General features: G+C 41.9%; 2 protein-coding genes across 5 annotated transcripts in view; one reads left to right on the top strand and one right to left on the bottom strand.

Moving 5' to 3' along the window:
* The first annotated feature begins 356 nt into the window (after positions 1–356).
* Positions 357–27,881, top strand: ELK4 (ETS transcription factor ELK4). Of its 4 annotated transcripts, XR_011247616.1 has the most exons (7): positions 360–707; positions 6,741–6,956; positions 8,006–8,881; positions 9,616–9,732; positions 11,113–11,267; positions 26,459–26,614; positions 26,686–27,881. XR_011247616.1 is itself a non-coding variant. In XM_069545223.1 (5 exons), the coding sequence occupies exons 2-5, from the start codon at positions 6,750–6,752 to the stop codon at positions 11,209–11,211; spliced, it is 1,299 nt and encodes a 432-aa protein (XP_069401324.1). In that variant the 5' UTR covers positions 357–707; positions 6,741–6,749; the 3' UTR covers positions 11,212–11,601. The 4 variants fall into 4 exon arrangements, 2 of the variants coding, with proteins under 2 accessions (XP_069401324.1, XP_069401325.1); XR_011247617.1 differs by lacking the exon at positions 11,113–11,267 and having other exon boundaries at positions 368–707; XM_069545223.1 differs by lacking the exons at positions 26,459–26,614; positions 26,686–27,881 and having other exon boundaries at positions 357–707; positions 11,113–11,601.
* Positions 24,326–27,952, bottom strand: part of MFSD4A (major facilitator superfamily domain containing 4A) — a 28,439-nt gene continuing 24,812 nt past the window's right edge. Inside the window, exon 10 of the mRNA XM_069545219.1 lies at positions 24,326–26,866. Coding sequence (XP_069401320.1) covers positions 26,811–26,866 — 56 coding nt within the window. The 3' untranslated portion in view covers positions 24,326–26,810. The remainder of the gene's footprint in view (positions 26,867–27,952) is intronic.

Here is a 27,952-nt window from a genome sequence, read left to right as displayed (position 1 = left end):
AGCCCTCACACGCAAGCTTCGCGACGACACACGCGGCCCCCCTGGAAGCCACTCGGTGAGCGCCACCCCTTCCCTAGGGCGGGGCAGACACCGAGGCCCTCCGAAGTCCTGACCCAAGCGGCAGCCCTGGCGTGCGGGCTCGGACCGCGCGCCTCAGGGAGCAGAAGCCGCTAGCGGTCCGGCGGAGAGAGCAACGCGGGGAAGCCCAGGGGGCGGCTTCCCTCACGCTCGCGCCCCTCATCCGGCACCCCGCGGACGCAGTCGGCGGCCGCCGGTAGCGCCCCTCAGCGGCCGGCCGCGCCCTTCCCGCCCCCGGAAGTGACGCGCAGCGGCTCGGGCGGCCGGGAGGGGCCCCCGACGCAGCCGGGGGGGCTCGAGAGAGGCGGCGGCCGCGGAGCGAGTGGCAGGCTCCGCCGCGGCGAGGAACGCCCCGATCGCGCGTGCCCGGCGGGTAGCGGCCGTGACGACCCGCGCCGCCGCCGCGTGCGGGGGCGGGGAGGGCGGGGCGCGACGAGCCGCGGCGGCGGCGGCGGCGGGAGATGCGGGCGGCTGCGGGCACCCGGCGGGCTCGGCTCGGCCGCCGGCGCCTTCTCCGGCTCCGCCGCGAGGGTCGCAGCGGCTGCCGCGCCGTCCTCGAGTTCCCGGCGTGAGGAGAAGAGCGTCTTGTTGGAGGCGAAGACCCGGAGGGAGCCCCGCGCGCGGCCTCGGTGAGCGTCCGCGTCCGCGTCCCGCGGCCGCCGCCCCCGCCGGCGGGGCGCCGGGGCGGGGGGCTGGCCGCCCCTCGGGAAGCGGGCGCGGGGCGCGCGCCCGGGGGGCCCCGCTGGCGGGCCGGTGGGCGCGGGACAGACCCGCCTCGCTCCCTTCGCCCCTTATTTGGTCCCGCGAGGCCCCTGGGGCCAAAGGTGGCTGGTTTTTTTTTTATTCTTTTCTTTTTTCGCCGGGGTGGCGGAGGGGAGGGCCCGAGGGGAGCGTCTCTGGCTTTCTGTAGTGACAGGAAGTTGGAAAGTGAAAGCGCAGCGAGTCGGTGCTCACCCGGGCCCGGACTTTGATCTCCCCGGGGGCACGCGGTCTTCCGCGTTTCTTCCTCTCCCCACGCTCAGAACCCATCCGGCGTCGACTTTCAGTGTGTTTTCTACTTCTTTCCAGCCAACCCTCTCCCCTCGTTACTTTCCGGTTAGTACACAGCTGCCGCGAGGCTTCCTTCTTGGGAAAACCAGTTGGAAACATCTTTTGGGGGCCGAAGGTTAACTGACCTGGGCAGGGACCTTGTTGACCGAGATAGTTAAGAGATACACAGTTGGCTCCCACTCCCACCCCCCCAACCAGGCTATTGGTATTTGAAGTTTAGGGCATTTAAAGAAAAAGACTTCAGAGTTTCATCCCTCATCAGAACGGTTCACCCATCTCTGTGGTTGGTGAATAAGATCCTTCTTCCTTTTCTTTTGCCATCTTCCACTCACCGTCCCACTGCGTGGAAAACTTGGTGCTTCAGTATTTAAGACTGTCAGTGGTATTTTCTTTAAAACCTATTGTGATTCAGTTTTCCTCCTCAGTAACCCTCTTTGATTTTATTTAAACGTTAAAAACTGCCCAAGGGGAATCCATTTAGGGAAATGTTGTTTTAAAGTTTTATTATAATAGTACACTTTTAGTGTTCTGTTGGTATGGAATACTGTATAGTTAGATACGCCAGGTTACTTTTTGACAGCTGTAAAGATTTTAACTTAAAATTCGCCTTAATACATTTTATAATTTGTTTCTATTTTACTTAAGCAGCACTCTGAATATGGAGACATTTATTTTTTGGGTCTTAGCTACTGTTTCTGAAAAATAGTTGGGCCATGGGTCACCACAGCAACTGGGCTGTGTGTATGATAAACATGTTTAGGGTGGAAAAGGTTTCATTTAGTAGAGACTTCCTTTCCCTAATGAGTTACTTCCAATATGCGCCTTCTTTCCTTTTAGCACAGGAATTAATCTACTGTCTTTTAAGTGTGAGTGTGTTAGTGTTAGCCGCTCAGTCCTGTCAGACTCTTTGTGACCCCATGGACTGTGGCCCACCAAGCTCCTCTGCCCATGAAATTCTCCAGGCAAGAACACTGGAGTGGGTTGCCATTTCCTTCTCCACTTTAAGTGTTAGAATCAATTATGTTTTCCATATTTAACCCCTCAAAAATCAGATTCCTTCATTTGGATCAGTTAAGTATTTCTCTCCCTCATTATACTACTTCTAAAAAACTGTTTAAAACTGAAATTTGGGGGGAAAACTGTAGTTGTGGAAACACTGAGGTTTTCATGAAAAGGTTTTCAAGAAAAAGGATTTGGGTTTCTTTTGATAAGAGTAAGAATAAAAGTATTAAATTATTTGTGTCTCTTTATTTCACCTTTGTAATTTTAAGTAATTTCTGACTTTTTTTTACTTTAATTCTCTTTTACGGCTGAAGAAATGATTGAATTTCATATCAATGGCACACTTTCAGGAACTCAAATGAAGAGGTTCAGCTTATGTGCCCAGTGGTTCACCGCCTTTTCAATCAAAGAAACATATCAACGTTGAATGAGTAAAATATTCCTTTAAAGTACCTGCTGAGGATGTCCATTTTACGTCTTCCTTAGTTTTTCCTAATAGAAAAAAATTTTTTCCAGTACTTCAGTCCAAAACCGCAGTGCCCATTTTTTTCTTCACAATAATTTTCTATCCTAGACACACTGTAAAGTACTACAGAAGCTTCAGCGTTTGCCACACAGTTAGGTTCTGCCATGCAGTATCCAACAGCTCCACCAGGATTTGGCTCAGTCCACAGTTGAGTTCAGCTCAGTCGTGTCTGACTCTTTGCAACCCCATGGACTGCAGCATGCCAGGCTTCCCTGTCCATCACCAACTCCCGGAACTTACTCAAGCTCAATCCACACTTTCCCCTAATAACCGAAGGGAGAGGTGGAAATTAAACCCACACCACCTTGGGAACACTTCCCATTTGCTCAGGATGACTCTTGTGTGCTTGTTGCGGAAATACTCATGGTTATATCTGTCGTTTTGTACGTATTGCTTCGCCATTATAAACCTGTAGCGCTCAAGCATTATCTGCAAGATAGGCATAGAACTCTAGGATTTGGTTTGGGGAATTTTTCCAAAAATAAATGAAATTATAGGCACCAGACCTGTTTTCCAGTTCTCTGCTTGTCTGTCGTTTCCCTCCTCCCTTCCTCCTAGCTTCAGCATCGTCACCATCATCGTCTCTCTCACACATACTCACACTGCTGTAAGCATTCTTAACCTGAAGATGGTGTCTGGAAATGTAAAGACTTGAGTTCTTTGGTTAAGCTGAAATTTACTAGGGAATAGTTGTAACAGATTTAGACTAACAAATAATTGTTTAAGTGGGGAACATACATAGTTTAAAAGTAACTTACCATGACAGTCAGCACTAGAAGAAAAGCCTCTCTGGTAAATTAAGAGAAATAACAGGGGACCCATCCCCCTCAACTATACTTGATGGATATAGTATAAAACCACTGTTTTAACCCAGCTTAAGTGAGGCCCTGGAAAGCTGTTTTCTAGTGAACATGGTTATTTAGCATTAAAGAAGTACTTCATATTTGTACGTTATTGTCAGTTATTATCTAACAATGTAATACTTCTTTACAATCCTAGGTAATGTGAATGCTCTTACCCATCTAGGAAAGTGGTTTCCCTCAGGGACAGAGTACGTGACTGTGATGAAAGAGACTTGGATTCGTGGCCGCAGTTTCTCCGTAACTCTCTAACTTTGGGAGGCATCTCCCTTTTTCTATTCTTAGGTATTTTCTCATCTCTACTTTTGGATGACAGTATCTCTGTATAACCAGCTTCAAATTTATGACTGAATAATAGGACATTTTGAATGTCTCAGAAAAATTATGAGATATTTACCAATATGGTTCCTCATCTCTGGTCTTTTTGGAAGCAGACATAGTTAAGGATCCCGTTCTTTGTGAGTTGTACATTATTAGAGTTAGGTTTCTCAGGCCTAACTTTTGTGTTGTTTGGGGTGTTTGTTTTTAACATTTTTATTGAGATATATTTCACATAGAGTAAAATTCACCTGAAGTGTACAGTTCATTGCTTTTAGTATATTCCCAGAGTTGTATGGCCACTACCGTAACCTAAATTTAGAATGTTTTCATCACCCCATTAACAGTCACTCCCCTTTTCTTTTCCACACCCATCCCCCATTCCCAGCCCTAAGCAACCACCAGTCTGCTTTTTTTGCCTATTCAAATTAATGGCTGGCTTCTCTCACTTAGCCTAATGTTTTCAAGGTTCATCCATTGAACTAGCCCATATCACTACTTCATTCCTTCTTCTGGCTGATATTCCACTCTGTGGTTATATGGAGGCTTTCCTGATAGCTCAGTTGGTAAAGAATTTGCCTGCAATGCAGGAGACCCTGGTTCAATTCCTGGGTCAGAAAGATCTGCTGGAGAAGGGACAGGCTACCCACTGCAGTATTCTTGGGCTTCTCTTGTGGCTCAGCTGGTAAAGAATCTGCCTGCAATGTGGGAGACCTGGGTTCAATCCCTGGGTTGGGAAGATCCCCTGGAGAAGGGAAAGGGTACATTTTGCTTGTCTGCTCATCAGTTGATGGACATCTGGGTAGTTTATACTTTTTTGGATATTATGAATACCACTCTGAACATCCTGCTTATAAATTGTCTGTGTGGACATATATTTTTCATTTCTCTGGGACATATACCTAGGAGTGTAATTACTGGGTCATATGCTAACTCTGGGGAACTGCTGCAGCCTTTTTCCAAAGTGGCTGTACCAGTTTACATTCCTGTTGGCAGTGTATGAAGGTTTCACTTTTCTCCACGTTTTAGCTGATACTTATTGTCTGTCCTTTCTGTTTGGCTGCGCTGGGTCTTCCCTGCTGTGCTCGAGCTCTCTCTAGCTGTGGTGTCTGGGCTTCTCATTGCGGTGACTTCTCTTGTTGTGGGGCATGGGCTCAGTGTTATGGCGCACAGCATGTGGAGTCTTTGGGGATCGAACCCACGTCCCCTGCATTGGCAGGCAGATTCCTAACCGCCAGGAGGTCCATCACCTGCCTTTTTGATCATAGCCATCCTAGTAGGTGTGAAGCAGTGTCTTGTGTGGTTTTGATATTTATTCCCCTAATAACTAGTCACATTGAGCATCTTTTTATGTGCTTTATTGGCTACCCGTATTACTCTTTGGAGAAATGTCTTTTCAAATCCTTTGCTTATTTTCAATTTTTTTAAATTGTAAGGACTCTATTTTTTTTTTTTTTGATGAAGGAGCCTTATTAGTTGAAAATGCTTTCTTCCATTCCAAGGATTGTCTTCTCATTTGATGGTATTGTTTGCAGCACAGAAGTTTTAATTTTTGCTGTTGTCCCAATTTATCTGTTTTTATAGTATTTTAACAGAATTGATTTGATTTAATTTCTGTTCTGATCCAGTGAGATCTAATTCACAGACTGAAAACAGGAAGGCTTTGTGTATGTGTGTGTATGTGTAAAGTTCTCCTATAGACATTTTAGGATGTGCTTATGTATGTTTGGCCAGAGTTTCCACCCTAAGATTTCTTTCTTAGAAACAAGATGTTTTAAAGTTTTTTTGAGGAAAAACCTTTGAGAGAACCTTTCCCTGCTGCTCCATTGCCTAAACCAGTGGTTATTAACTGAGATGATACTGTCCCCCAGAATGTTTGACAATATGTGTAGACATTTTGATTGCCAAATTGGGCAGGAGGTGTTGGTGGCATCTGGTTGGTAGAGGCCAGGGATGTTAAACTGCAATGCCAGAACAGCCTCCAAGAACAAAAGAATTATCTGGCTCAAAATATCAATAGTGCTGAATTTAAGAAACACTGGCCTAAACAGGAAGATCTTAAAACTTGAGATATTGAAAGGTTTTTCAGTTCCAATCTTGATAATCAAATAAAGGTTGCTAATCAAATAAAAGGATCTGGGCAGGTGGACTTCCTGCGGACAGAATGGTGGCAGAACTTGTAAATTAGGGAACATTTTGCCGAGTTTTCAGTGCTGTCAACTTACATGAAAATTACATTTATTATAATGGAAACTATTCCTCCTATCTCTGGGCCACCCTGAGACCCACAGAACATCCTGGCATATAAATCAACTGTGCCAGTATAGGTAGATGCTGAAATGGTGGTCACCTCAGAGAATATGACAATGAGTTGTTTTTTTAAAAATATTTATTTATTTATTTAGCTGCACCAGGTTTTAGTTGTGACATGCAGATTCTTAGTTGGGGCATGTGTGACCTAGTTCTCTGACCACAGATCCAGCCCAGCCCCCCTGCATTGGGAGTACGGAGTCTTAGCCCGAGGACCCCCAGGAAGTCCCGACAGTGAGTTTTTAAGATAAAATTTAGTAATAGTGATACTGCACTGGTTGGCATTCATCAGTCTGCTCCTGTAATTTATGAAACTAGCTTATCTCATAGCAAGACTTTTCTTAAGCAGTGTTGCATGTTTAAGAGTTTAGGTCTGTATTCAGATTGCCTGGGTTTAAATCTCAGCTCCACCATTTACTTGTGTGAGCTTAGACGAGTTACTTAACTTTGTAATGAATCAGTTTCTTCACATATAAAATGAGGCTGCAGTAGTATCTGTCTTATAGGATTCTTGTGCAGATGAAATGTACAATTAATAGTCTAATACATTTAAAGTGCTTAAAACGGTGAGTGACATACAGTGTTGCCTCTTTCAGCTCATTGCTATGGACAGTGCTATCACCCTGTGGCAGTTCCTCCTTCAGCTCCTAAAGGAGCCTCAGAACGACCACATGATCTGCTGGACCTCTAATAATGGGGAGTTCAAGCTTTTGCAGGCAGAAGAGGTGGCTCGTCTCTGGGGCATTCGAAAGAACAAGCCTAATATGAATTATGACAAACTCAGCCGAGCCCTCAGATACTACTATGTGAAGGTAATACACACCCACCTCAAAACAAAAATTGTTCCTTCTCCTCTGTTGAGGTTAGACATACTAATGTCGTGGTTGGTTTATTTATTAAAATAACTTAAATTAAGGTGTAATTGACATATTGCTTTTGAGTGTACAGCATAATGATGCAACATTTGTATGCATTGTGAAATGGTCACTGTTTTGGTTTTAACTCAATTTATTTTACAGCTTCAGCAGCTTGGAATTAGAATAAAAGACGTAAATGTTCTAAGTGTATTTCTGCAAATTCATATTCAGTACCTGGCTCCCATGCACATATTTTATTCCTAATTGCAGTTGTCTTTAAAGAAAAAACGATTATAGAGTTGGAATAAGGAAGAGGAAATTTGAGATTCTTCAGCATAGATAAATACTCTTGTTTATATCATAATTTACTTTAAAAATTATCTCATACTGTTTTTTAGATGTACTTAATTTTTGCTGTTTAGTTTAACCCAGAACAGAAGTTAATACCTTAAAGAATAACTAGATTTGATTTCTTAGTTAAAATTTTTTTGTTTAATTTCTGATTATTTTGAATACATTCTTGGGCACGGAAGTAAAAATACTCAAGAGAATTAGAGTGGGAAGCTTGGATCTTAATTTCTTTCACCTTTGAGTGTTGATATTATCAGCTTTCCTGTGTGGAGAGATGAGGTAAGAAACAGCTGAAGGAAGTAGGAGCCTTAGAAGCAATGTTCTAAATCCCTTTTGCTCCCTGAGGATGTGAGTGTCTCTGTCCCTTTGGAGCCAAGCAGTTAAAGTCTTTCAGCTTCTATGCAGTACGTTGGCTCGGCTGTTAATGAGGCGTTTGCGTGGCTCTAACTTGTGCTCCATAATGGCCAGAACTGTGTTTGGAACGGCTGGTGAATTTAGGTGATTTTGAAGTTTTCAAGTGAACTGCCTATCAAATGGAGAACCCCATTCAGTCAGCTTTCTCATGGTCTTTGGGGGTGGGGGTGGGGTAAAGTTTTAACAGATGGTTAAGAAAAGTTTAAGAAAGTCTGAATGCTTATTTTATTTATCTACAGAATATCATTAAAAAAGTGAATGGTCAGAAGTTTGTGTACAAGTTTGTCTCGTACCCAGAGATTTTGAACATGGACCCAATGACAGTGGGCAGGGTTGAGGGGGAGTGTGAAGCTTTAAGCCTCAGTGAGCTCAGCAGCAGCAGTTCCAAAGATGTGGAGAATGGCGGGAAAGAGAAGCCACCACAGCCTGGTGCCAAGACCTCGAGCCGCAATGACTACATACACTCCGGCTTATATTCTTCTTTTACTCTCAACTCTTTGAACTCCTCCAATAGGAAGCTTTTCAAATCTATAAAGGTTGAGAATCCAGCTGAGAAATTGGCAGAGAAAAAGTCTCCTCAGGAGCCAACTCCATCTGTTATCAAATTTGTAACAACACCTTCTAAAAAGCCACCAGTTGAACCTCCTGCTGCCTCCATTTCAGCTGGCCCGGGTATTTCTCCATCTTCAGAAGAAACTGTCCAAGCATTGGAGACTTTGGCTTCCCCTAGGCTGCCTTCCCTGGAAGCACCAACTTCTGCACCGGCAGTGACTGCCCCTTTTGCCACCACACCTCCTGTTCCGTCCGTGTCCCCCCTGCAGGAGCCTCCTGGCACTCCTTCACCACCGCTGAGCTCCAACCCAGACATGGACACAGACATGGAATCAGTGGCTTCTCAGCCAATGCAGCTTCCAGAGAACTTGTCCTTGGAGTCTAAAGACCAGGATTCAGCTTTGCTAGAAAAGGACAAAACAAATAATTCATCGAGGTCCAAGAAGCCCAAAGGGCTAGAGCTGGCACCGACCCTTGTGATCACGGGCAGTGACCCGAGCCCACTGGGGATATTGAGCCCGTCTCTCCCCACAGCTTCGCTTACGCCAGCGCTTTTTTCACAGGTGACATTCTCTTTCCTTTTAGTGCCACCGTTTATTTTGTTTTTTTTTTTTTTCTCACCTTTTAAAACAAATCCCAGATTTATAACCTCAGTTCTCATTCTGCTACATAGTAGTTTTGCTTTAGAGAGGTTATATGTGACCCTGTGAAAGTAACCTCATTTTTCCACTTTCTCCTAAAGAAAATAAGTATATTCTCTCTCTCTCTCTCTCTCTCTCTCTCTCTCTCTCTCTCTCTCTCTTTGGTGGAGGCAGGGGTGATCTTATAAAACAACCAGTGATAATCTCACGTTAGAAAATAACAGATCCTGTGGACGTTAATAAACATGTGATGTTGAATAACAAGTTTTACAGTTAGCTAACATTAGCTATTTCTTAACTTTTTCGTCTCATAGAACATTTAAACATGTTACTCCCAGACCTACTCATTATTAAGGGGAAAGCATGTTTGTGACTCAATTACCCATTATTTTTCCATACTTGAATTCAGATTGGTTTTGTTTTTCTATTTGACAAAAATTGCATGAGAAACAGTTTAGAAAATACTTTGACCTTTTTCTTTTCTGGGTTGTAAAAGTAATTTCCGACTGTTTCCTCAGGATAAGATTTCAGACTTGGAGTTATTTGGAATGGAGAATAGGACAATATTTGGGTTCAGGGCTAATTGTGTATTATTACAAGGATAGAACATAATCCTGATAAGCCATTTAGTTATATTTTTGGCTTGTATATTGCAGACACCCATCTTACTGACTCCAAGCCCCTTGCTCTCCAGTATCCACTTTTGGAGTACTCTCAGCCCTGTTGCTCCCCTGAGTCCAGCCAGACTACAAGGTGCTAACACACTTTTTCAGGTAAATTACATAGAAGCCTGTCTTTTGTAACTGGGGTGTGGTAAATGAGCAGAGAGGCAAAATCACTCTACAGTTAATCATTGTAAAACTTCTATTTAAAAAGTGTTCCTTAGATTTAGTTTTTAATTTCTACGTGTTAATTTTATGGCCTGCAAATAACCCAGATAAATATTCACAGCAGTGTTTCCTTTTCATTGTTTACTATTCCATACATTTGAATTAGACTTAAGAATGGTTCAATACTGTAGTAGATTTTGAGCTCATCCAACTTTTTAAATCATTTTAAATGCTGGAAATCCTCTTTTCTAAAAAAGTGTGTGTGTGTGTATGTGTCTGTGTGTGTGTATGTATATTTGGGGGCATTCTCTGCACTTAGATTTCCCCTTTTAACTGAGGATTTTTTTTTTAATAGAAAAAACTCCTGAGAATAGTATTATCAAATGCTCCCATTTTCCTGTCACTCAGAATTGATACTCATCAGCATTTTAAATATACATGTATATATTTTTAAAATGAGTAGTGCATTACCTCTTAACAAAGATCTTATTAAGAAAGATCTTATAGCTGTAAACCATGATTTTGCCTAAACTATCTAGACTTTATAACTTGTCAGTTTTCTTATATTGATTCATTCACTTATTCCAGGGTGACTCCCTGGGATATTTTCTTAGATTTTGTAATTTAAATTTTCATTTGTTCTTTTGAAAATGAAATGGTAAGGGGTGGGGAAAGAAAAAAATTTTTTAAAATCTTTCTACTAATGCAATTATTTTTGCAGAAACTTCTAAATTGCTGAATAGAAAGAGTATGGAAAATTTCCCATATTTCCTTTTACATTTTTGTTTGCCTCTCACAAAGAGAGAATTGATTTATATAGAGAAAGCCATAGTGCTCATGTAGCTTCAGCCTGGAATCTCCATACAGATTTGGTCTCAGAATACATGATGGGCAGTGCTTTTCTAGGATGAGCACCCTACAACTGTTTGCAGCAGGTATGAGATGGGCATCTCCACTGGACCTCTTTTTGACAGTGTGATTTGCTATATAATTATAGTTTACAGAGTGCATGCTGTCATTTACTGAACTTTCTATAACCATTTGAAGTCAAGTGTGAACCTGTGTACTTTAGCATCTAAGGAAAAGTATAGATTTGTTCTTTACATTCCATCAAGGTAGGCTGGAGAGTGTTAATATGTAAGACAAACATTTTTTTTTTAAGTTTTTGTGACATCATACTGTTCCATGATAAATAGTTAGCGCCTTTGTCCTGTGAGCCACTGCAGGTGCTGCTGTGTTCTGCCTTAGGGAATGTAACAGGGACAGAAAGTGAAGTTTAGGATTGCATAATAGGATGATAATGTGTTTTATTTTCTTTCTCAGTTTCCTTCTGTGCTGAACAGTCATGGGCCGTTCACTCTGTCTGGCCTGGATGGACCTTCTACCCCTGGCCCATTTTCCCCAGATCTACAGAAAACATAACCTATGCACTTGTGGAACGAGAGAATCAAGGAATAAGGAAAGAGAAAGACATTCAAGTGAGGGATTGATACTTCACGATGCTGATAATAGACTGTTATGATCTCTGCCGTTCCCCATTAAAATGCTTTTTAGGATTCCCTTTGAATAGGACTCAAGCTAGACTGTGTATAAAAATGCCTTAATTGGAGTCCAAACTCCACCTCCCTCTTTCTTTCTTTTTTAAAAATATTTTGAACCTTGTGTTAAGGAAATTTTTAATGGGATTTATGAGCAAGCTATGCTTTGCAAGAGAATTAAGAATCTTGCCTTATTGGGACCCTTTGGCAGTTATGCTTTGAGCATATTGTATAAAGAAATACTAGTTAAATGAAATTAGCCATATCTTTAGAACTTACATGTGCTCTGTTGAATACTAACAGTGAGTTGTGCATAAGCAGTGGAGGAAAAAGAATCATTCCTATTCACACGAAATAAGATCGGAGCAGGACTATTGGGGATATGCTGTTTTGCTGTGAAGTATAATGTATGTAAGCAACTCCACAAACAGTTACCTTATTTACATTTATTCAGGGTGGTTCCCTTAGCCCTATGTATGATCTTGACTGAATATGAACAGAGCATGGAGCTAGTTTATTCCCACATAAGGAGATTTTTAAACCTGGGGCTTAAGGCAGTGTTTGGAACAAACAGTGAGAATATGGGGCCTCATATCTGGCACAGAAATGTCATCTGCTGGTATGATTCCACACCTATGGAATACTTATGGTAAATGATGGCTTTTAGGGGGATGGACCTGGGATTTGAGAGTCTGAGGCATCTCTGAGTCAAGGATTCAATTGAAAAAACTTGAAACAACATGTAGGCGTTTCCCAGTTAGAAGATACGCAGTGTGAAGGACCTTTTTTTCTGTTCATTTTATCGCATTTCCTACTGTTTGTTTATCTTTTAAATTTAAAGTTGTTAGAGGTTGTGATAGTTTTAATTAGGAAGATGAAAAGCAAAGTGAACTCTTTAAATCTGTAGTGAGGTAAAAATATACTTATTTCTTTGTTTTTTTTTTTGTTTTTAATTAGGAAGTAGCAAGCTCATCTGGAAGTGCTCATACATAGGGACTGGATTATTTGTATTAGTAGATAGGCCTTCATCTCTGCCAGACTTCTGAAATGTTAGCATATAGTCATCACTGCCAGGTATAGACATTTGTTGATTTGATGCCAACATCACAGTGGAGTCTTTTGGAAAATTTGGCTTTAAAGTCCAGGATTAGATGATATGCTGCTGCCATCCCCCCGCCCCTGCCCCCCACCACCCTGCCCATTAAACTAATCTTTCAAGCCTAGAAATAGTTCCTATAATTGAACAACTTGAACTAAATGGTGTATGAAAGTAGTAAAGGACTTGAGGGCCCAAAGCGACTCTGCTGTAAACTGGCATCTTCCAGTTGTATATGTTTGCTTGAAATCTGTTTTATACAGTATAGAGAAACTCTGGTGTAAGGTGTCTGTGCTAGCTCATTAGTAGCAGAAGGATGGTGTTCAGGGAGCTGCCTTTATATTTGTAGTGTTGGAGACCGGTTACTGTTTAATTTGTGGTTATCAGCTGAAAGTTCTGTTCCTAAGATGTGCAATAGTAGTGTTGAAAGGTACTGTTCAGTAACGATGGGGAACAGACATACTGGATTTTTTTCCCCACATTTGCGTGCTTTTTTGAAATCAGACTGCTCAGCAGCGCTTTGGACTAGTTTTATTAGCTTAATTCACATTTTATACGTTAGATAAGTAAATATTGATGGCTTGATTTAACTAGTATTTAAATTTTTGAAAGCACAAAAAGTATTTTATTTTGAATCAAAGGAGAAAAGCCATTGGTTTGTTTTCATGGATAGTATCTTTGATAACTAACTGTTTCAGTAAAAGGGTGCCTGGGAACCAACAGCACTATTAAAACTCAGTCAAAGCAACTTCCTAGGAACCAGTTTTAGTGAGTCCTCTGCCTGTAAACCTCTCCTGGAAGTCTCTGAGAGGTGTGGGCCTTACGAGGTTGATGATGACCTGCTTTTTCTTTGAGATCAACTCTTTAAGGGAAGGGTGTGTGTGTGTGTGTGTGCGTGCGTGTGTGTGTGTGTGTGTGTTTTCTTATGTTTTTAAATTAAATAAAACTGCAACCATAGTGAAGTGTATGAGGCAGGTTGTTCTATTTGTAAACTACCTCCTTCCTGGGAAAGTCTCTGATTTTGAAACATCCACAGAGTTCTTCTTAGCATCAAAAGGTGACATACCACTTCAGATCAGTACTCACTAGAGAGACTTATATTTGGTAGCTGTAGCTGGTATCCATCACTAGTCGCTTTGCCAGGATGAATGCTGGTAGGCAGAGGTAGCCCAGGTTAAAATAGGGGAGCAGGTTTAGTGAACTTCAGCAGCTTCTGCTGTGATTAGCTTAGCTTTTCATTAGCTCTGGCCGGTATCTAAATCAGTTGTATGCTGGGAGGTGTTTAACCACCAGGCTGTCTGAAGGGGAAAAGGCCTTAAATTGTCGCATTTGCTGAGTCCATTCTGTGGTGTAAGTGACTCCCCTGTGGCTGACTAGGCCACCACCTTGGAGCTGAGAACGGATGCCCACAGCGGGCTCAGGGCCACACACTCAGCCAGTGAACCACTGCGTTTATTCTGCCCTCGGATGGATTGTTGCCTAATTTCTAAAATATTTTTTTCCTTTTGGTTTGTCATAGTGCTTTTGTGATGTAATATTCTTCATGGCCATATTTTTGTATTCAAAGAAAGATGGAAATTTCCATTGATTTTTGAAAAAATTTATACATGATGGAAGAATCCAAAAACCCTCAAAAGATCAATCTTAAGCTTCTTAGAGTTAAAAGTTAAAATACAGATTCAATTTTTCTATATTTTGGTGGCTAAAATACAGGTAATGTGACTTTTTCTTTAGATTTTGATGGGGAAAATAAGCCCATGAGCCTATATAGTAAAATGGAACTGGATTTTTTTTTTTTTTAACACTGGATTTTTTTTTTTTTTACACTCTAAGAATTCCTTGAAGATTTACATACTCTTAGAGATTTTTTTTTTTTCCTTAGAGATTTTTTAAAAAAAGGTTAGACTGACTGTTTCATCTATCTACATGGCATGACTTCTAGTTTTTTCATCCTGTGTGTCACTTAGGTTTGGAGGGACATGTAAATCAGAGGCTTGGAACTGCAGGCTGGTGGTGTCACAGTCCAGTGCCATTCACACCTGCAATTATGTCATGTCCACTCTAATGACAGCATTTCATGCTGATCTCAGAACTCGTGTTAGGATTCTAAAGTTCTCAAAGTCAGTTCTAATGAATTTAGGCCCATTAGAGCCACTCCTTGGCATTTCAGAAAAAGATTCTCTAAGCTTTTTGAACACACACCTTGATCAGTAAAAGGCTTTGAACACAATCCCCTATTGCAAATTTGTGTGTCTGTTTGTCAGGTGATGCACTGCTGAAGTCGTGTGTATGCTGTAAGACATACACAAAAACAGAAATTAAGGACGATAGAAAAGTAAATCTTGAGCAGAGATTCTGATGCTTTCCCTGCATCCAGCAGTGCACACTCTGCTTTGAAGACCCCGACTCAGTGTATTGTTTCTCAGTCTGATCTTGAAAAAAAAAGTTTTGGTTGTGATATATGGGGAAATCCTTTTACATATTTGATCTGATTTTTATGTAAAATCTCTAGAAGAGATTAAGAATTTTTCAGCAGAGTTTGTCATCAGCTTTCTGAAATCTGTTTCTTTTTCATACTTTGGTAAATAACCCATTACCAAATGTTTTACAGAGCTTCATGCTTACTATTTGTTGACAGTGTGGTTGTCTCTTTTCATATTAGGTGTGGCTTTAAAATTTACCGGCCACTCACAGATTTCTTTTGGCCTAATATTATTGCTATATTTTACCAACAATTTCAGAATTACTTCAAGTTGCTTTATTTTAAAATACGTAACAACTTCTATTTTCTTGTTGCATTAGTCAGTTGTTATTATTTTGGTAATATTTTGGTATCTGAAGAAATACTTTCTTGATGAGCCTGTTCTGTGTCTCACTTCATTTACTGTATATTTGTTATTTGCCTCTGCCAGAAATCTAGAATTGTGCTGAGGTACCATTCTTAGGTATGTGGACAAGTATGGTGACAAGTGTAGGTCTCTGTGCAGAAGCCTGGAGTTCTGAGTGAAGGACCACTTTCCAGTATGGAAGCTAGACTCCTCACAGAGTTCGTGGTCTGTTATCTGAGGCTGTGATAGGATAGAATTGAGAAGTTAACTGTTCAATTCATGGTAGTGAAGTGGAGGCCAGCCATAATTGTTTCAGGCAGGTACTCTGACCAGAGAATCAGTTGGGTGGAAAGTGTTTTGTTAGTTATCTTCCTGGTTTGGGGTCAGCAGAGTGTTTTGTTACTGTTTTTAATGCTGCTTGCATTGCCTGAAACAAGGTGCCCTGTTATTCTGTGTCAACAGAACTCTGCTTACTGAGGTTGAAGTTTTAATCTTAGAATCTAGAATTCTTGTGGGTGGTGGTGTATTAAGCAAGAAGAGAAGGCGGTTTGATTTCATTTCTCATACTTGGTGGAACCTGTTAGAAGGAAAGTCATGTTTTTACCTGTAAATGGAGCAGATCTGAAAAGGTGAGTTGTTGATGCAGTATAAATGTTCCATTTGAAGCTGCTGGTTTCTTCAAGCTCTTTTTCTGGAAGAAAAAAAAATTGTGATAGATTGACAGCCTGGCAGAAAACAGTGATCTCTAGGGTGCTGCCGTCTGCACTTAGCCCTTATGAAAATGGAAACGAGAGTGGTTTATCTGAGAGGGGCAAGGTTAGCTCTAAGCTTTCTGTAGAAACCAGGAGATTCAGGTGGTTGTTAACATTTTAAATGATACCTTTAACAAAAAAATTTATGAGGGATACAATCAAGCATAGTAAGTCTCTTGAACTCTAATCTTTTGAGTATAATACACATCAAGAAGTTTTATGAGGCTTAAATTTTTATTTTAAAATATTTAATTGGGAAACCAGAACATTTTTTTCCAAGTCATTCTGATTGGCTGAGTGCGTGTGTATGTGTACTAGTTATTGACTGAGTGTGTGTTTGTAGGTATGTGTAGAAATAAGTCTATTTTTCAGAGGGAACATGTGGCCATCCTAGTCGAGGATGGTTCCTAGGCTGTTTTATAACTAAAGGAAAAATTGGCTGCATTTTGCAGTTGTCACTTTTAAAAAAATTAATGCCTTGCACATTTCCATTTTTTAAAATGCATAGAATCATAGGCCTTAAAAATTGCTTGTCAACATTTTAGAAATACTGTATAGTGCTGCCTGTGACATACTTTAAGCAAAGTCACCATAAACTGTTCTCTTATGTTCATGTATTATTGAGCAAATAAGGATGTTCTTTCTAAAAATTTCTACATTTTTGTGTAAAATCCTTGCAATATTGCATTCTAAGTCTCTCAGAGAGGATGTTTATACCAGATGTAGTATTTCTAAAATGCAGATCTAACCATGATTGAGCTAGTGGTGGAGAAATTCTGGCATTGTAGCCTATTTATCCTTTTGAACTATACATAGAAAGCATTCACAGAAACCTCAGTATCTTGGGCTGAATGTTCTTAGCTTTGCCTTGTTTCCCATCTCATCAGGGCCCATTCTGGTTCTTGTCCCCTCCAAGGATTATGAGCCCTGCGAAGACAGGCCTGGGATCTTCTGGACAAGTTTGGGGGTGGGGGTGCCCTGTGGCTGGGCCTGACTTCTAGCTTCTTCTAAGCCTGCCTAGAGTTCAGGGGTGGGAATGCCGTGTACTGGGGTGACATTACTTGGCACTTTTGGGGCACCGTTATTAGCACTGCTTTGTTTTTTAATAACTGGAAGCACTTAATAATTATTTTGTTTAATTTCAACTTAAGGATATTGAGGGTCAGGGACGTTAAGGTTTATTGTTTATACTTTCTGGAACTTAAGACTATTTGGAGAAGGGATAAATGGATTATTCAGTGAGCCATTCTAGGCCCTGTAAGGTAGGCTCTTTTGACTAGGATGCTTTTAAAAATTTACAAGCTTTTAATATTGTGCTTTTGTAAAAATGTATGACTTCTAATAATTTGCAGTTGGTGGATTATACTCAACTTTGTGAACTTGCCAACTTTCTTTTCTGTTTAATCATTGTTGCTTATTGTCTATCACGTAGGGGACGTAGTCCCTTCTGACACATTTCATACTTTTTGTTTTTGATGGCAGTATTACCAAGGGTTTTTATATGTACATTACATTCATTGCTTATGGGATAAAGGAACATATTGTATGAACTTCCCTGCTCAGTATTAGCGAAATTAAGATACATATATGTGAAATTAACTAAGATGCATATATGTAAAGGCAGAAATGAATACAACTAATTTTTTATTACTTGAGGCCTATTTATTTGGTTTGGCCATTCAGCCTTTTCTAGTCACAATCATAGGTAATTTTTTCACTTTTACCTTCTAGCAGTTTCATTTATCTTTGTGGGTAGAGAAGATTAAATATGAAATTCAGTCCAGTCATTTTGCTACTGATGGGCTTTGGATTGAGGCAAATACATTTTCGACTAAAACTAGTTTTTAGAATGAAAACATTTTTCACTAGATAATCAAGTCAACTTTTTAAAAAGTGTACAATCTTGTGTTTTGAAGAACAAACTTAATAATTTTCTATGAGTCCTACTGGATCTTCAAGTGTGGACATCACTAGAAAATTAAATAATGTTAAACTTTTGGTTTTCACCCACTGAATCTGTAAGTCAGAAAAAAAAGAAAAAAGCGTGTCTGCTGTGGTGGTAACACAAAGAGGTGTGTCCTTTACATCAGTGTGTCTCAGTTTGCCTTCGTGGTAGTGAGAACTCGTCAGGGTGCTTTCCTCAGACTTTGATTCATTCAGCTGGGAAGACAGTTACTTCATTGTTTATTTTTCCCATTGTTTATTCTGTTGAAATCTGTCTCTCATAATATCTAGTATCCTCTACTTGTGTATAAACAGAATACTTACATAAAATGCCAGTGCACACCTACCTACCCAAAAGACTGTATTACTGTTAAAGTGTCATTAATAATTTGTCTTGATTAACTTCAGTGTAACTTACATGAGGGAGACCTTCAAAGTATTAAAACCACATTTCTTTTCCTAAAACAATTCAAGTGACGGTAACTGCCTACATTTATTAAAATCACATCAATCGTTGATGCAACTGGAGAGAGACTGCCACCTCTCTAGCTAAGCTGTCTGACTTAGCTGTTGGGAAACTAAAGGGTGTTGTCTCAAGGTGATTAGGATTAGCCAGAGCCTTAGCTCTATGTGTGTGTGGCAGAGCAATTTTACAGAATCTAGGTTGGTGAGGAAGAGCCTGCGCTGACACTTTGAGGGCTTCAAAATATGCTGCTTTTAAGAGGAAAATATGTAGTTAATACTCAGTGCATCTCCAGACAGAGTAAGGGATTGCTCTGAAAACTAATCAGGTGATCTTTGTTTTCTATTGCTTCAAGTTTTATACAAAATATTGTTAAATTCTGTAATGATGATATGCATCTTTTTAGAAAGATAATACATTTTTAAAAACTATTTTATGTAAGAACTGACAGAGGAATTTGCTTTGTATAATGGCAAGCTGGCTTTAAGAAAGCACTGTATCAATTTACTAGTCCCAAATTATATAGATATGTTAATAGATGTATGTGCAACTAGATATGGACAATTGTATTTTTTTAAATAAATATTTTTAATAAAATGAGTTTCTGAATTACTTCCCTCCTTTCTCATCTATTGAGGTAGTCTCTATGTATTAAATTTCTATCTGTGCTAAATGTGGATGAGGAAAGTTTAGCTTTTCCAAAGGTTATCATTAAAACCTGGCCTTCAGCTATTTGATATATATCTACATTAAAATATTTAAAGCCTGTGTTGAGATAGGTAGTGAAAAGAGGAAATTGTAATATGATTGTTGATATAAAAAGGAATTAAAAGAATACTAACTGGCTAGAAAAATTATTTGCCTTGTGAAATCTTTTTATTTTGCTTTTAAATTTTACTTACATTTTTCAGTTCAGTTCAGTCACTCAGTCGTGTCCGACTCTTTGTGACCCCATGAAGTGCAGCACGCCAGGCCTCCCTGTCCATCACCAACTCCCAGAGTCCACCCAAACCCATGTCCATTGAGTTGGTGATGCCGTCCAGCCATCTCATCCTCTGTCGTCCCCTTCTCCTCCTGCCCTCAATCTTTCCCAGCATCCGGGTCTTTTCAAATGAGTCAGCTCTTCACATCAGGTGGCCAAAGTATTGGAGTTTCAGCTTCAACATCAGTCCTTCTGGTGAATATTGACGACTGATATCCTTTAGAATGGACTGGTTGGATCTCCTTGCAGTCCAAGGGACTCTCAAGAGTCTTCTCCAACACCACTGTTCAAAAGCATCAATTCTTCTGTGCTCAGCTTTCTTTACAGTCCAACTCTCACATCCATACATGACTACTGTAAAAACCATAGCCTTGACTAGATGGACCTTTGTTGGCAAAGTAATGTCTCTGCTTTTTAATATGCTGTCTAGATTGGTCATAACTTTTCTTCCAAGGAGTAAGCATCTTTAAATTTCATGGCTGCAGTCACCATCTGCAGTGATTATGGAGCCCAAGAAAATAAAGTCTGCCACTGTTTCCACTGTTTCCCCATCTATTTGCCATGAAGTGATGGGACAAGGTGCCATGATCTTCGTTTTCTGAATGTTGAGCTTTAAACCAACTTTTTCGCTCTCCTCTTTCACTTTCATCAAGAGGCTTTTTAGTCCTCCTTCACTTTTCTGCCATAAGGGTGGTATCATCTGGATGTCCGAGGTTATTGATATTTCTCCCAGCAATCTTGATTCCAGCTTGTGCTTCATCCAGCCCAGCGTTTCTCATGATGGATATAAGTTAAATAAGCAGGGTGACAATACACAGCCTTGAGGTACTCCTTTCCCTATTTGGAACCAGTCTGTTGTTCCATGTCCAGTTCTAACTGTTGCTTCCTGACCTGCATACAGTTTTTTCAAGAGGCAGGTCAGGTGGTGTGGTATTTTCCCATCTCTTTCAGAATTTTCCACAGTTTATTGTGATCCACACAGTCAAAGGCTTTGGCATAGTGAATAAAGCAGAAATAGATGTTTTTCTGGAACTCTCTTGCTTTTTCGATGATCAACAGATGTTGGCAATTTAATCTCTGGTTCCTCTGCCTTTTCTAAAACCAGCTTGAACATCAGGGAGTTCACGGTTCACGTATTGTTGAAGCCTGGCTTGGAGAATTTTGAACATTACTTTGCTATCGTGTGAGATGAGTGCAATTGTGTGGTAGTGTGAGCATTCTTTGGCATTGCCTTTCTTAGGGATTGGAATGAAAACTGACATTTTCCAGTCCTGTGGCCACTGCTGAGTTTTCCAAATTTGCTGGCATATTGAGTGCAGCACTTTCACAGCATCGTCTCTTATGATTTGAAATAGCTCAACTGGAATTCCATCACCTCCACTAGCTTTGTTCGTAGTGATGCTTCCTAAGGCCCACTTGACTTCACATTGCAGGATGTCTGGCTCTAGGTGAGGGATCACACCATCATGATTATCTGGGTCGTGAAGATCTTTTTTGTACAGTTCTGTGTATTCTTGCCACCTCTTCTTAATATCTTCTGCTTCTGTTAGATCCATACCATTTCTGTTCTTTATTGAGCCTATCTTTGCATGAAATGTTCCCTTGGTATCTCTAATTTTCTTGAAGAGATCTCTAGTCTTTCCCATTCTGTTGTTTTCCTCTATTTCTTTGCATTGATTGCTGAGGAAGGCTTTCTTATCTCTCCTTGCTATTCTTTGGAACTCTGCATTCAGATAGGTATATCTTTCCTTTTCTTCTTTGCTTTTGGCTTCTCTTCTTTTCACAGCTATTTGTAAGGCCTCCTGAGACAGCCATTTTGCTTTTTTGCATTTCTTTTTCTTGGGGATGGTCTTGATCCCTGTCTCCTGTACAATGTCACAAACCTCCGTCCATAGTTCATTTTTCATAGTTACATTTTAAAGAAGTATTTAAATTTTAATCAGACTTTTTTGTTTTAGTCCTTTGTAAGTAGCAGCTTTTGCTTATTTCCACTCTAGGCACTGTTTCCTCAGTTTTTCAAATTAGAAACTAGAGACTTCAGTTCGTTTAGCAAGTGAAATTAGGCCTTTTTAGAACTGGTATGATAAACATGGGTGCAGGTGGGGTTAATAGGTGTAAAATCACATTGGAGGTCTGATGTGTCCAGATGAAAGTCAGGAACACACTGCTCCCAGGGGCCGGGCGCCCCTGGTGAGACCTCTCTTCAGACGGTGGGCAGTGTTCCTTCAGCACAGTGGGTGGTACCTACTAGTGAGGCCTGCTGGATTCTCCTAGACCAACGTTCCGGTACCTAGAACAGTAGTCCCATGAGGGCGAATAAGTTTGGGAAATTGGGTCTTTACCTCTTGGAGAGTCAGAAAGCCTTTTAGAATACTAAAAGCTCTAAGGAGTCCTTTAGGAAAAAAGCTTGCTTAATCCACCACTCTAATCTCTCTGACTGCTGACACACCCTCTTTTGAGAGCCATAATGTCGATTTTGTAATTACTTTGTATTTCACAGATGCATCTAGAGATAAACAAATATCCTAATATTGGGTAATTTCCCAGGGCTGGGATTATTAGGTAGGAGAGGATCATTAACAGTTGTAAGATTTCATATTGATTGTCACTAAAGCACTGCACTTACTGGAATACGCAGTGTTACCATGAAGGAGTCCATGAAGTTGACTTCGTTTGGAATAGTTTTACAGTAAGAGGGCAGTATATAATGAAAAATGAAACAGGAAACAGTAATTTCTGGTGGCTGCCCTGGTGGCTCACAGGTTAAAGCGTCTGCCTCCAATGCGGGAGACCCAGGTTCGATCCCTGGGTCGGGAAGATCCCCTGGAGAAGCAAATGGCAATCCACTCCAGTATTCTTGCCTGGAGAATCCCGTGGACGGAGAAGCCTAGTAGGTTACAGTCCACGGGGTCGCAAAGAGTCGGACAGGACTGAGCGACTTCACTTTCACCTTCCCGCAAGTTTAGGTGGCAAGCACGGGTGTCAGGGAGGCTCCTGGGACATCAGACTTGGTTTCATGATTCTCATATGCTTTGAATACACCATCATTTGATAGGAAACCCTCTCTAGTCAAGGTCACCTTCTGTATCGCCAGATCCAGTGCCTGGTGTTCAGTCCACGTGGGACCTTGCGGCAGCACTGGTTCCTTCCTCCTCGAGATACTCTTCACATGCCTTCCAGGAAACCACATTCTCTCCTGAACTTCCTCCTGCTTCTGTGGCTTCTCTCATTTGCTCTGCTGGAGCCTGTTCTTCTTTTTCCAAAGCTCTCCGTGTTACAGAATCCCAGGCCTCAACCTTCGAGCTCTACATTCCTCTCTCGAAGATCTCATTCCGTCCCACGGCTTTAAACAATCCATATATATATATATATATATATTTCACAGTCACCTATATTTACCGTGAAATTTATACCTTCAGGCTTGACTTTTAAGCTCTAGATTTGATATCTATCAGCATTCTTGACATCCAAGATAGCATCGTAAAAGAACTGTCCTGAGACAACTGTTGAGCAACCCCATTGTCTTCCAGTGTTAAATGGCGTCATCACATGCCCCTTACACAAGTCAAATGCCTTGGGGTTATCCTTGATTCCCACCTTTCTTTCAGGCCCCCAGTTTGATTTATCAGCATATTGTGAGTTTGACTTTCAAAATACACTTTAACCCAATCGCTTTCACCACTTCTGATGCTACCAACATTGTCCAAGCCATCACCGTCTGACTAACGTAGTTGACTGCAGCTGTACCGTTTCTGGTGTCCCCAGTTTTATCCTTGTTGCACAGTCTCTTCTCACTTTTAAACACGTAGATCATGAACCTCACCTGCCCGGAACTCTCCCAACAAACGGTCACGTGACCAAAAAAAACTCCCACGTTCCTACCATGGCTTGTATGATCTGGCCCCCAACTCCCACCCTGACTTACTTCCTGCCAGTCTTCCGCCTTCCTCACTGCACTCGGCCACACTGGCCTGCTTGCCGGCCCTCAGATTCTTCGAGCATACTCAGTCTAAGGGTCCAAGGCCTTTGCACGCACTGTGTGCTCTGCCTGACAGGATCTTCCCCGGGTGCTTGGGTGCCTGATCGTGTCTTTTTGGTTCCTTCATAAATGGCACCCCTTTAAAAAGGCCATCTGGAGCCTCTCTTGACACGCCCTCTTCCCACCCCTCTTCCCTACTTTATTTTTCTCTGTGGCACTTGGTAGTCACTCACCCTGGAGCAGGTTATTTCTCTGTGTACTGTCTTTGCAAGGCAGGGACTTCTCATTCTTTGCTGTATCTGCACCTCGATCAGTGCCTTAAACCTAGCAGGTGACCAGCAGATCTTTTTAAAATGAGTGACTGAATGCTCTAAAAGACTTTGGTCACTGTGTCTTCCTTTTGCGAATCTGGTACACTGATGGGTTTGATTCCAAGTAGTAGAAGGAAATGTGAGAAGAGGATGAGCCCAAGCACTCTGAAATGTCCAAGCCCAGCGAAGAAGATCAGGGAGAGAGCCCTGCTTTCTCTGCACCTGACGCGGAAGTACGGTACAAAAGCCTTCGGCCTCTCCTTACTCTGAGTCTGTGTAAGAGGCAAGAGTGGTTTTCAGTCCCCCGTCAGAATTTTACTTCCGAACTATCAGCCACGGGTATGGTTGAGAGAGACCCATCTTCAGGAGCACCGGATCGTTGCTCAGTCATGTCCAACTCTTTGTGACCCTGTCAACTGGAGCCCGCCAGGCTCCTCTGTCCATGGATTCTCCAGCCAAGAATACTGGAGTGGGTTGCCATTTCCTCCTCCAGGGGATCTTCCCTACCCAGGGATTGAACTTACGTCTCCAGCGCCTCCTGCATTGGTAGGCAGATTCTTTACCACCGAGCCACTTGAGACGCCCCCATTTGCCTTTGAGCGTATATAAAAGGATCGATTGCCCATAATGGACAACAGGCTTATTAAATTTAAAATATTTTATTTTAGGAAAGATACTCTTAGATTGGTTTCAATCTTGTTTTTTATATTCACAAATTTAATCATGATCACCTTAGATATAACCATTGATTCTTCTAAATCTGTATGAAAAGGATGTTTTCTTGGAAAAACACAAGGAAAATATGGCTGCTTTCTTCTTCCCCAGGTCAGTCACTCAGTAAGGTTAGATTGCACATACATAAATTTGGCTGTCATAAAATAAGTATTCATGGACATAGTTAAAACTATACCCCTAGGCCACCAGCTTTCAAAAGATTTTGAATCTGTTTGATTTACAGTAAATACATACCAAACATATGAACAGTTTCTAAGCTGCTAATGAGGGGGTTTTCAAAATAAAAATTGCTCACAGTTATTAAGCAAATTTCTATGTCAGGCATATAATAATTGCTTTACACAAATGTACTTCTTTGGGAATTCCTTTGAGGTAGGGCAGTGTTCTTTTAGAAATATCACTTTACAGGTACAGAAAGCAAGGCTGGAAGGGCCTCAGTGATCTGTGCAGGGCCACACGTCCACAAGGTGAGGCCAGGGCTTGAACCAGGATTCTCTCTTTAGCCAGGTTCTCATCACCACACTGATGGCAGATGGAGCTGGCTTACAAGACCATGCCCATGGCTCCAGGGTAAGCCTTTTAGTGTGAGCAGGTAAATGCTCCACCTGGACAGGCTGTTGAGGGCCATGACCCACTTATTCTGTATATTTATATGCATAATTTGTATTTACACAGAGGACGTGCAGGTAAACTAACAGCCCGTGTGGTGGCTGTTCCACTGCTTCCAGAAGTCTGCGCACTCCCAGCTCCTCCAGGTTGCTGCATCTGCATTCTCTGTCTGTGGCTGCAGGACTTGATATGGACAAGAGCTGGTACTCCTTAACTGAACTGTTTCCACCATACTGCGCAGCTCAAGTTGTTCAGTTGTCCAGGTTTTGTTAAAGAAAAGAACTCTGACGTGGTATAAACATTTTTTTCCCCTATGGAAGATGTACAGTTTAAATTAGATATTTTTTGAGAAATTCTGTTTTGAGAATACTGTTGCTATGCCTTTTCTAAGCTATTCAATGTCAGTATGAAAAGCAGAATCTCCATCCCATTCTCTCAGACAGCTTCTAGACCAGTTAGCATTGGTGATTAGCAGTGGTATGCTGGTAAATGTTATCAGATGATTCTCCAAGGAGACAATAAAGTCATGATTCTGTAGCTTTTGCCAATTTCTCACCATAAATACTCTCACCATGGCTGATCTCAAGCCACCAACCTGTTATCACTGAAAGTGGAATTGGAAAGATATACACCGAAGGATACCTTTATAATAGTATTTCTACCCTGCATGTACAATAACTAAGTCTCAAGAGCATAGGTATAAAAAAATTAGGAAATGATGTCTTTTGAGTGAAAGTGTTGGTCGCTCAGTCATGTCTGACTCTTTGCAACCCCATGGATTGTAGCCCGCCAGGCTCCTCTGTCCGTGAGCTTCTCCAGGCAAGAATGCTGGAATGGGTTGCCATTCCACTCTCCAGGGATCCTTCTGACCCAGGGATTGAACTCGAGCCTCCTGCATTGCAGGCAGATCCTGTACCATCCGAGTGCGTGCGTGCAAAGTCACTACAGTTGTGTCCAACTCTGTGCGACCCCGTGGACTGTAGCCTGCCAGGCTCCTCTGTCCATGAGATTCTCCAGGCAAGAATGCTGGAGTGGCTTGCCATTTCCTTCTCCATTACCATCTGAGTAGTTATAAATTACATTAAAAACAAAGGCAATAAATTTCTCTAATTTTAAATAATAGCTGTGTTTAACAACTAGCTCTCAAAATGAAAACTGAACAGTTGGCTTTTGTAAGCTGGTATGAGCTAGCCCAGCATACCGCTGAATTAGTGTCCCAAAGGTAGCAAGATTCAACTTTCCTTTCGATGTTTTAGACTATAGATGAACTACTGATAGCAGAGGTAGGAGGGATTTTGGACGATTAATAAGTAAAAGCACAGTCCTTTCAGCATGCCAAGGAATAACCTGGGGTTTGTTTTGATTAACTTAAAATCTGTCTATATATAGCAATGATCATTGCTCTTTATAATTTCAACTTATTTTTTTCAAGCTTCAACCAAGAGTGATCTTCAGACTCAGGGTGCGGTTCATGCAGAAGGTGGCCAATGGCTGAAGCATCTCGGTATCTTGCTTTCCAGCTGGGTATCTTGACTCACTCTCACCAAAAGTCTGAACCAGGGAAGAGGAGAGCAACTTGAACAGCCAGGTAAACATCTAATGATTTGCCCAGGGAGGTCCAGGTACAGAACCCAATTTAATTTCTTTTACCCCACCCAGTATCAGTGAAGGTGAGAACCAAAGCGTCGAGAGGTGCCTCCGCTGCCGCCCTGGCTTCTTCAGCCCTTTGAGCTGAGCTGCTGCTCAGGAGGCTGGACGTCGCCGCCTGCCGCCGCCTCCTAGCTCTACCTCTGGTAGCTCTCCAGGCTCTCCATTCCAAGTGCCTTGTCTTGAGTAGGACCTACCGGAGAGAAGACAGGTAGCACGTTGCAGCAGCTCTGATTAGCCCTTATTTACTCCAAGACCTCACCCAGGCTTTTTGTTTCCCTGCTATTCACTGGCTCACATCAGGGAGCCGAGTGGAAAGTCAGACCTACTAATTCTGGCAAGCTAGTTGGTGGAGGCAGTTTGTTGAGACTAGTGTCTAGGGCTTGGGAAATATATACTTCTTTTTGTCTTTTGTGAACAGGGAACTCATTTAAGTGTTACTCCTTGGATATTCAGCAAAACTTTCTTGAACGGTGGCTTAACTGAAGGCACCGTGCCTAAGGTTGGACTGGACCACACGGGTACCTACCACCTCCGGCTCAAGGCTGGAGTGGGTGCTGACTGGGGGCCCTCACACTGATGTTTAAAGGGAGCTGTGTCCACCTACTGAGGGACAGGGCTGAGGCTGTCTGGCCCTTCAGTCTTTGTGAGGGGTATTTTGCTTTCAATGAGGAGGAGGAAGGTTTGCCCAGGCAAACTTTCTCTTAAGAATTGGCTACGTGCACAGCTGGTTCAGTTGCTGAGATTTTGAGAGCTCTGGGTGGAAAGGCAAGGAAATAGCTTTGGGACTTCCCCTGCCTGGGGGCTCCAGGAGCGAGACTGTTCTTAGGGGGTGCCTCTGTCCTGAACAAGCTTTTCTTTGCCACTTGGCCTGAGGACTTCTTTTTGAGAAAGAGACTTGGACTGGAGTCAAATCCCAAACTGCAAAGAGATGACCAATTAGACTGCTGGGCCAAGTTCCAGCCAAGGAGGCAGGCTCTGCCTCTCAGTGCTCGGCCCAGGCTGGAAAGCGATTCTTGGCCCACGGTCCCCTGGCCTGGTGGGATGCAGGAAGCCAGGTCACAGACCATGGCCCACTCCTGATGGAGAAGCCATGAGTCAGCCTCTCCTGCTCCCTCCAGCCCTGGGAGCCCAGAGCGGACAATCGCAGGGCAAAGCAGGAAGGGGGAAAGGAAGCTGTAGAAAAATAAACATTTCCTTGCATTTTACTTGGAACAGAACATCATTTGTGGCGTGCTAAGATCCACGGCATCTCCCACACACCCCCCTGCTCGCTTTT

This window comes from Ovis canadensis, chromosome 12, assembly GCF_042477335.2.
Source record: "Ovis canadensis isolate MfBH-ARS-UI-01 breed Bighorn chromosome 12, ARS-UI_OviCan_v2, whole genome shotgun sequence".
Lineage (NCBI taxonomy): Eukaryota > Metazoa > Chordata > Mammalia > Artiodactyla > Bovidae > Ovis > Ovis canadensis.
Note: the sequence above shows the minus strand (reverse complement) of the source record. Positions and strands in the feature narration are given on the sequence as shown.

What these genes read in the sequence shown, in the direction of transcription:
- ELK4 (XM_069545223.1), top strand. Translation starts at nt 6,750, where the DNA reads ATGGACAGTGCTATCACCCTGTGGCAGTTCCTCCTTCAGCTCCTAAAG. An exon ending in TCAGATACTACTATGTGAAG is followed by an intron (nt 6,957 to 8,005) that starts GTAATACACACC and finishes ATTTATCTACAG; the next exon opens with AATATCATTAAAAAAGTGAA. An exon ending in CGCCAGCGCTTTTTTCACAG is followed by an intron (nt 8,882 to 9,615) that starts GTGACATTCTCT and finishes TGTATATTGCAG; the next exon opens with ACACCCATCTTACTGACTCC.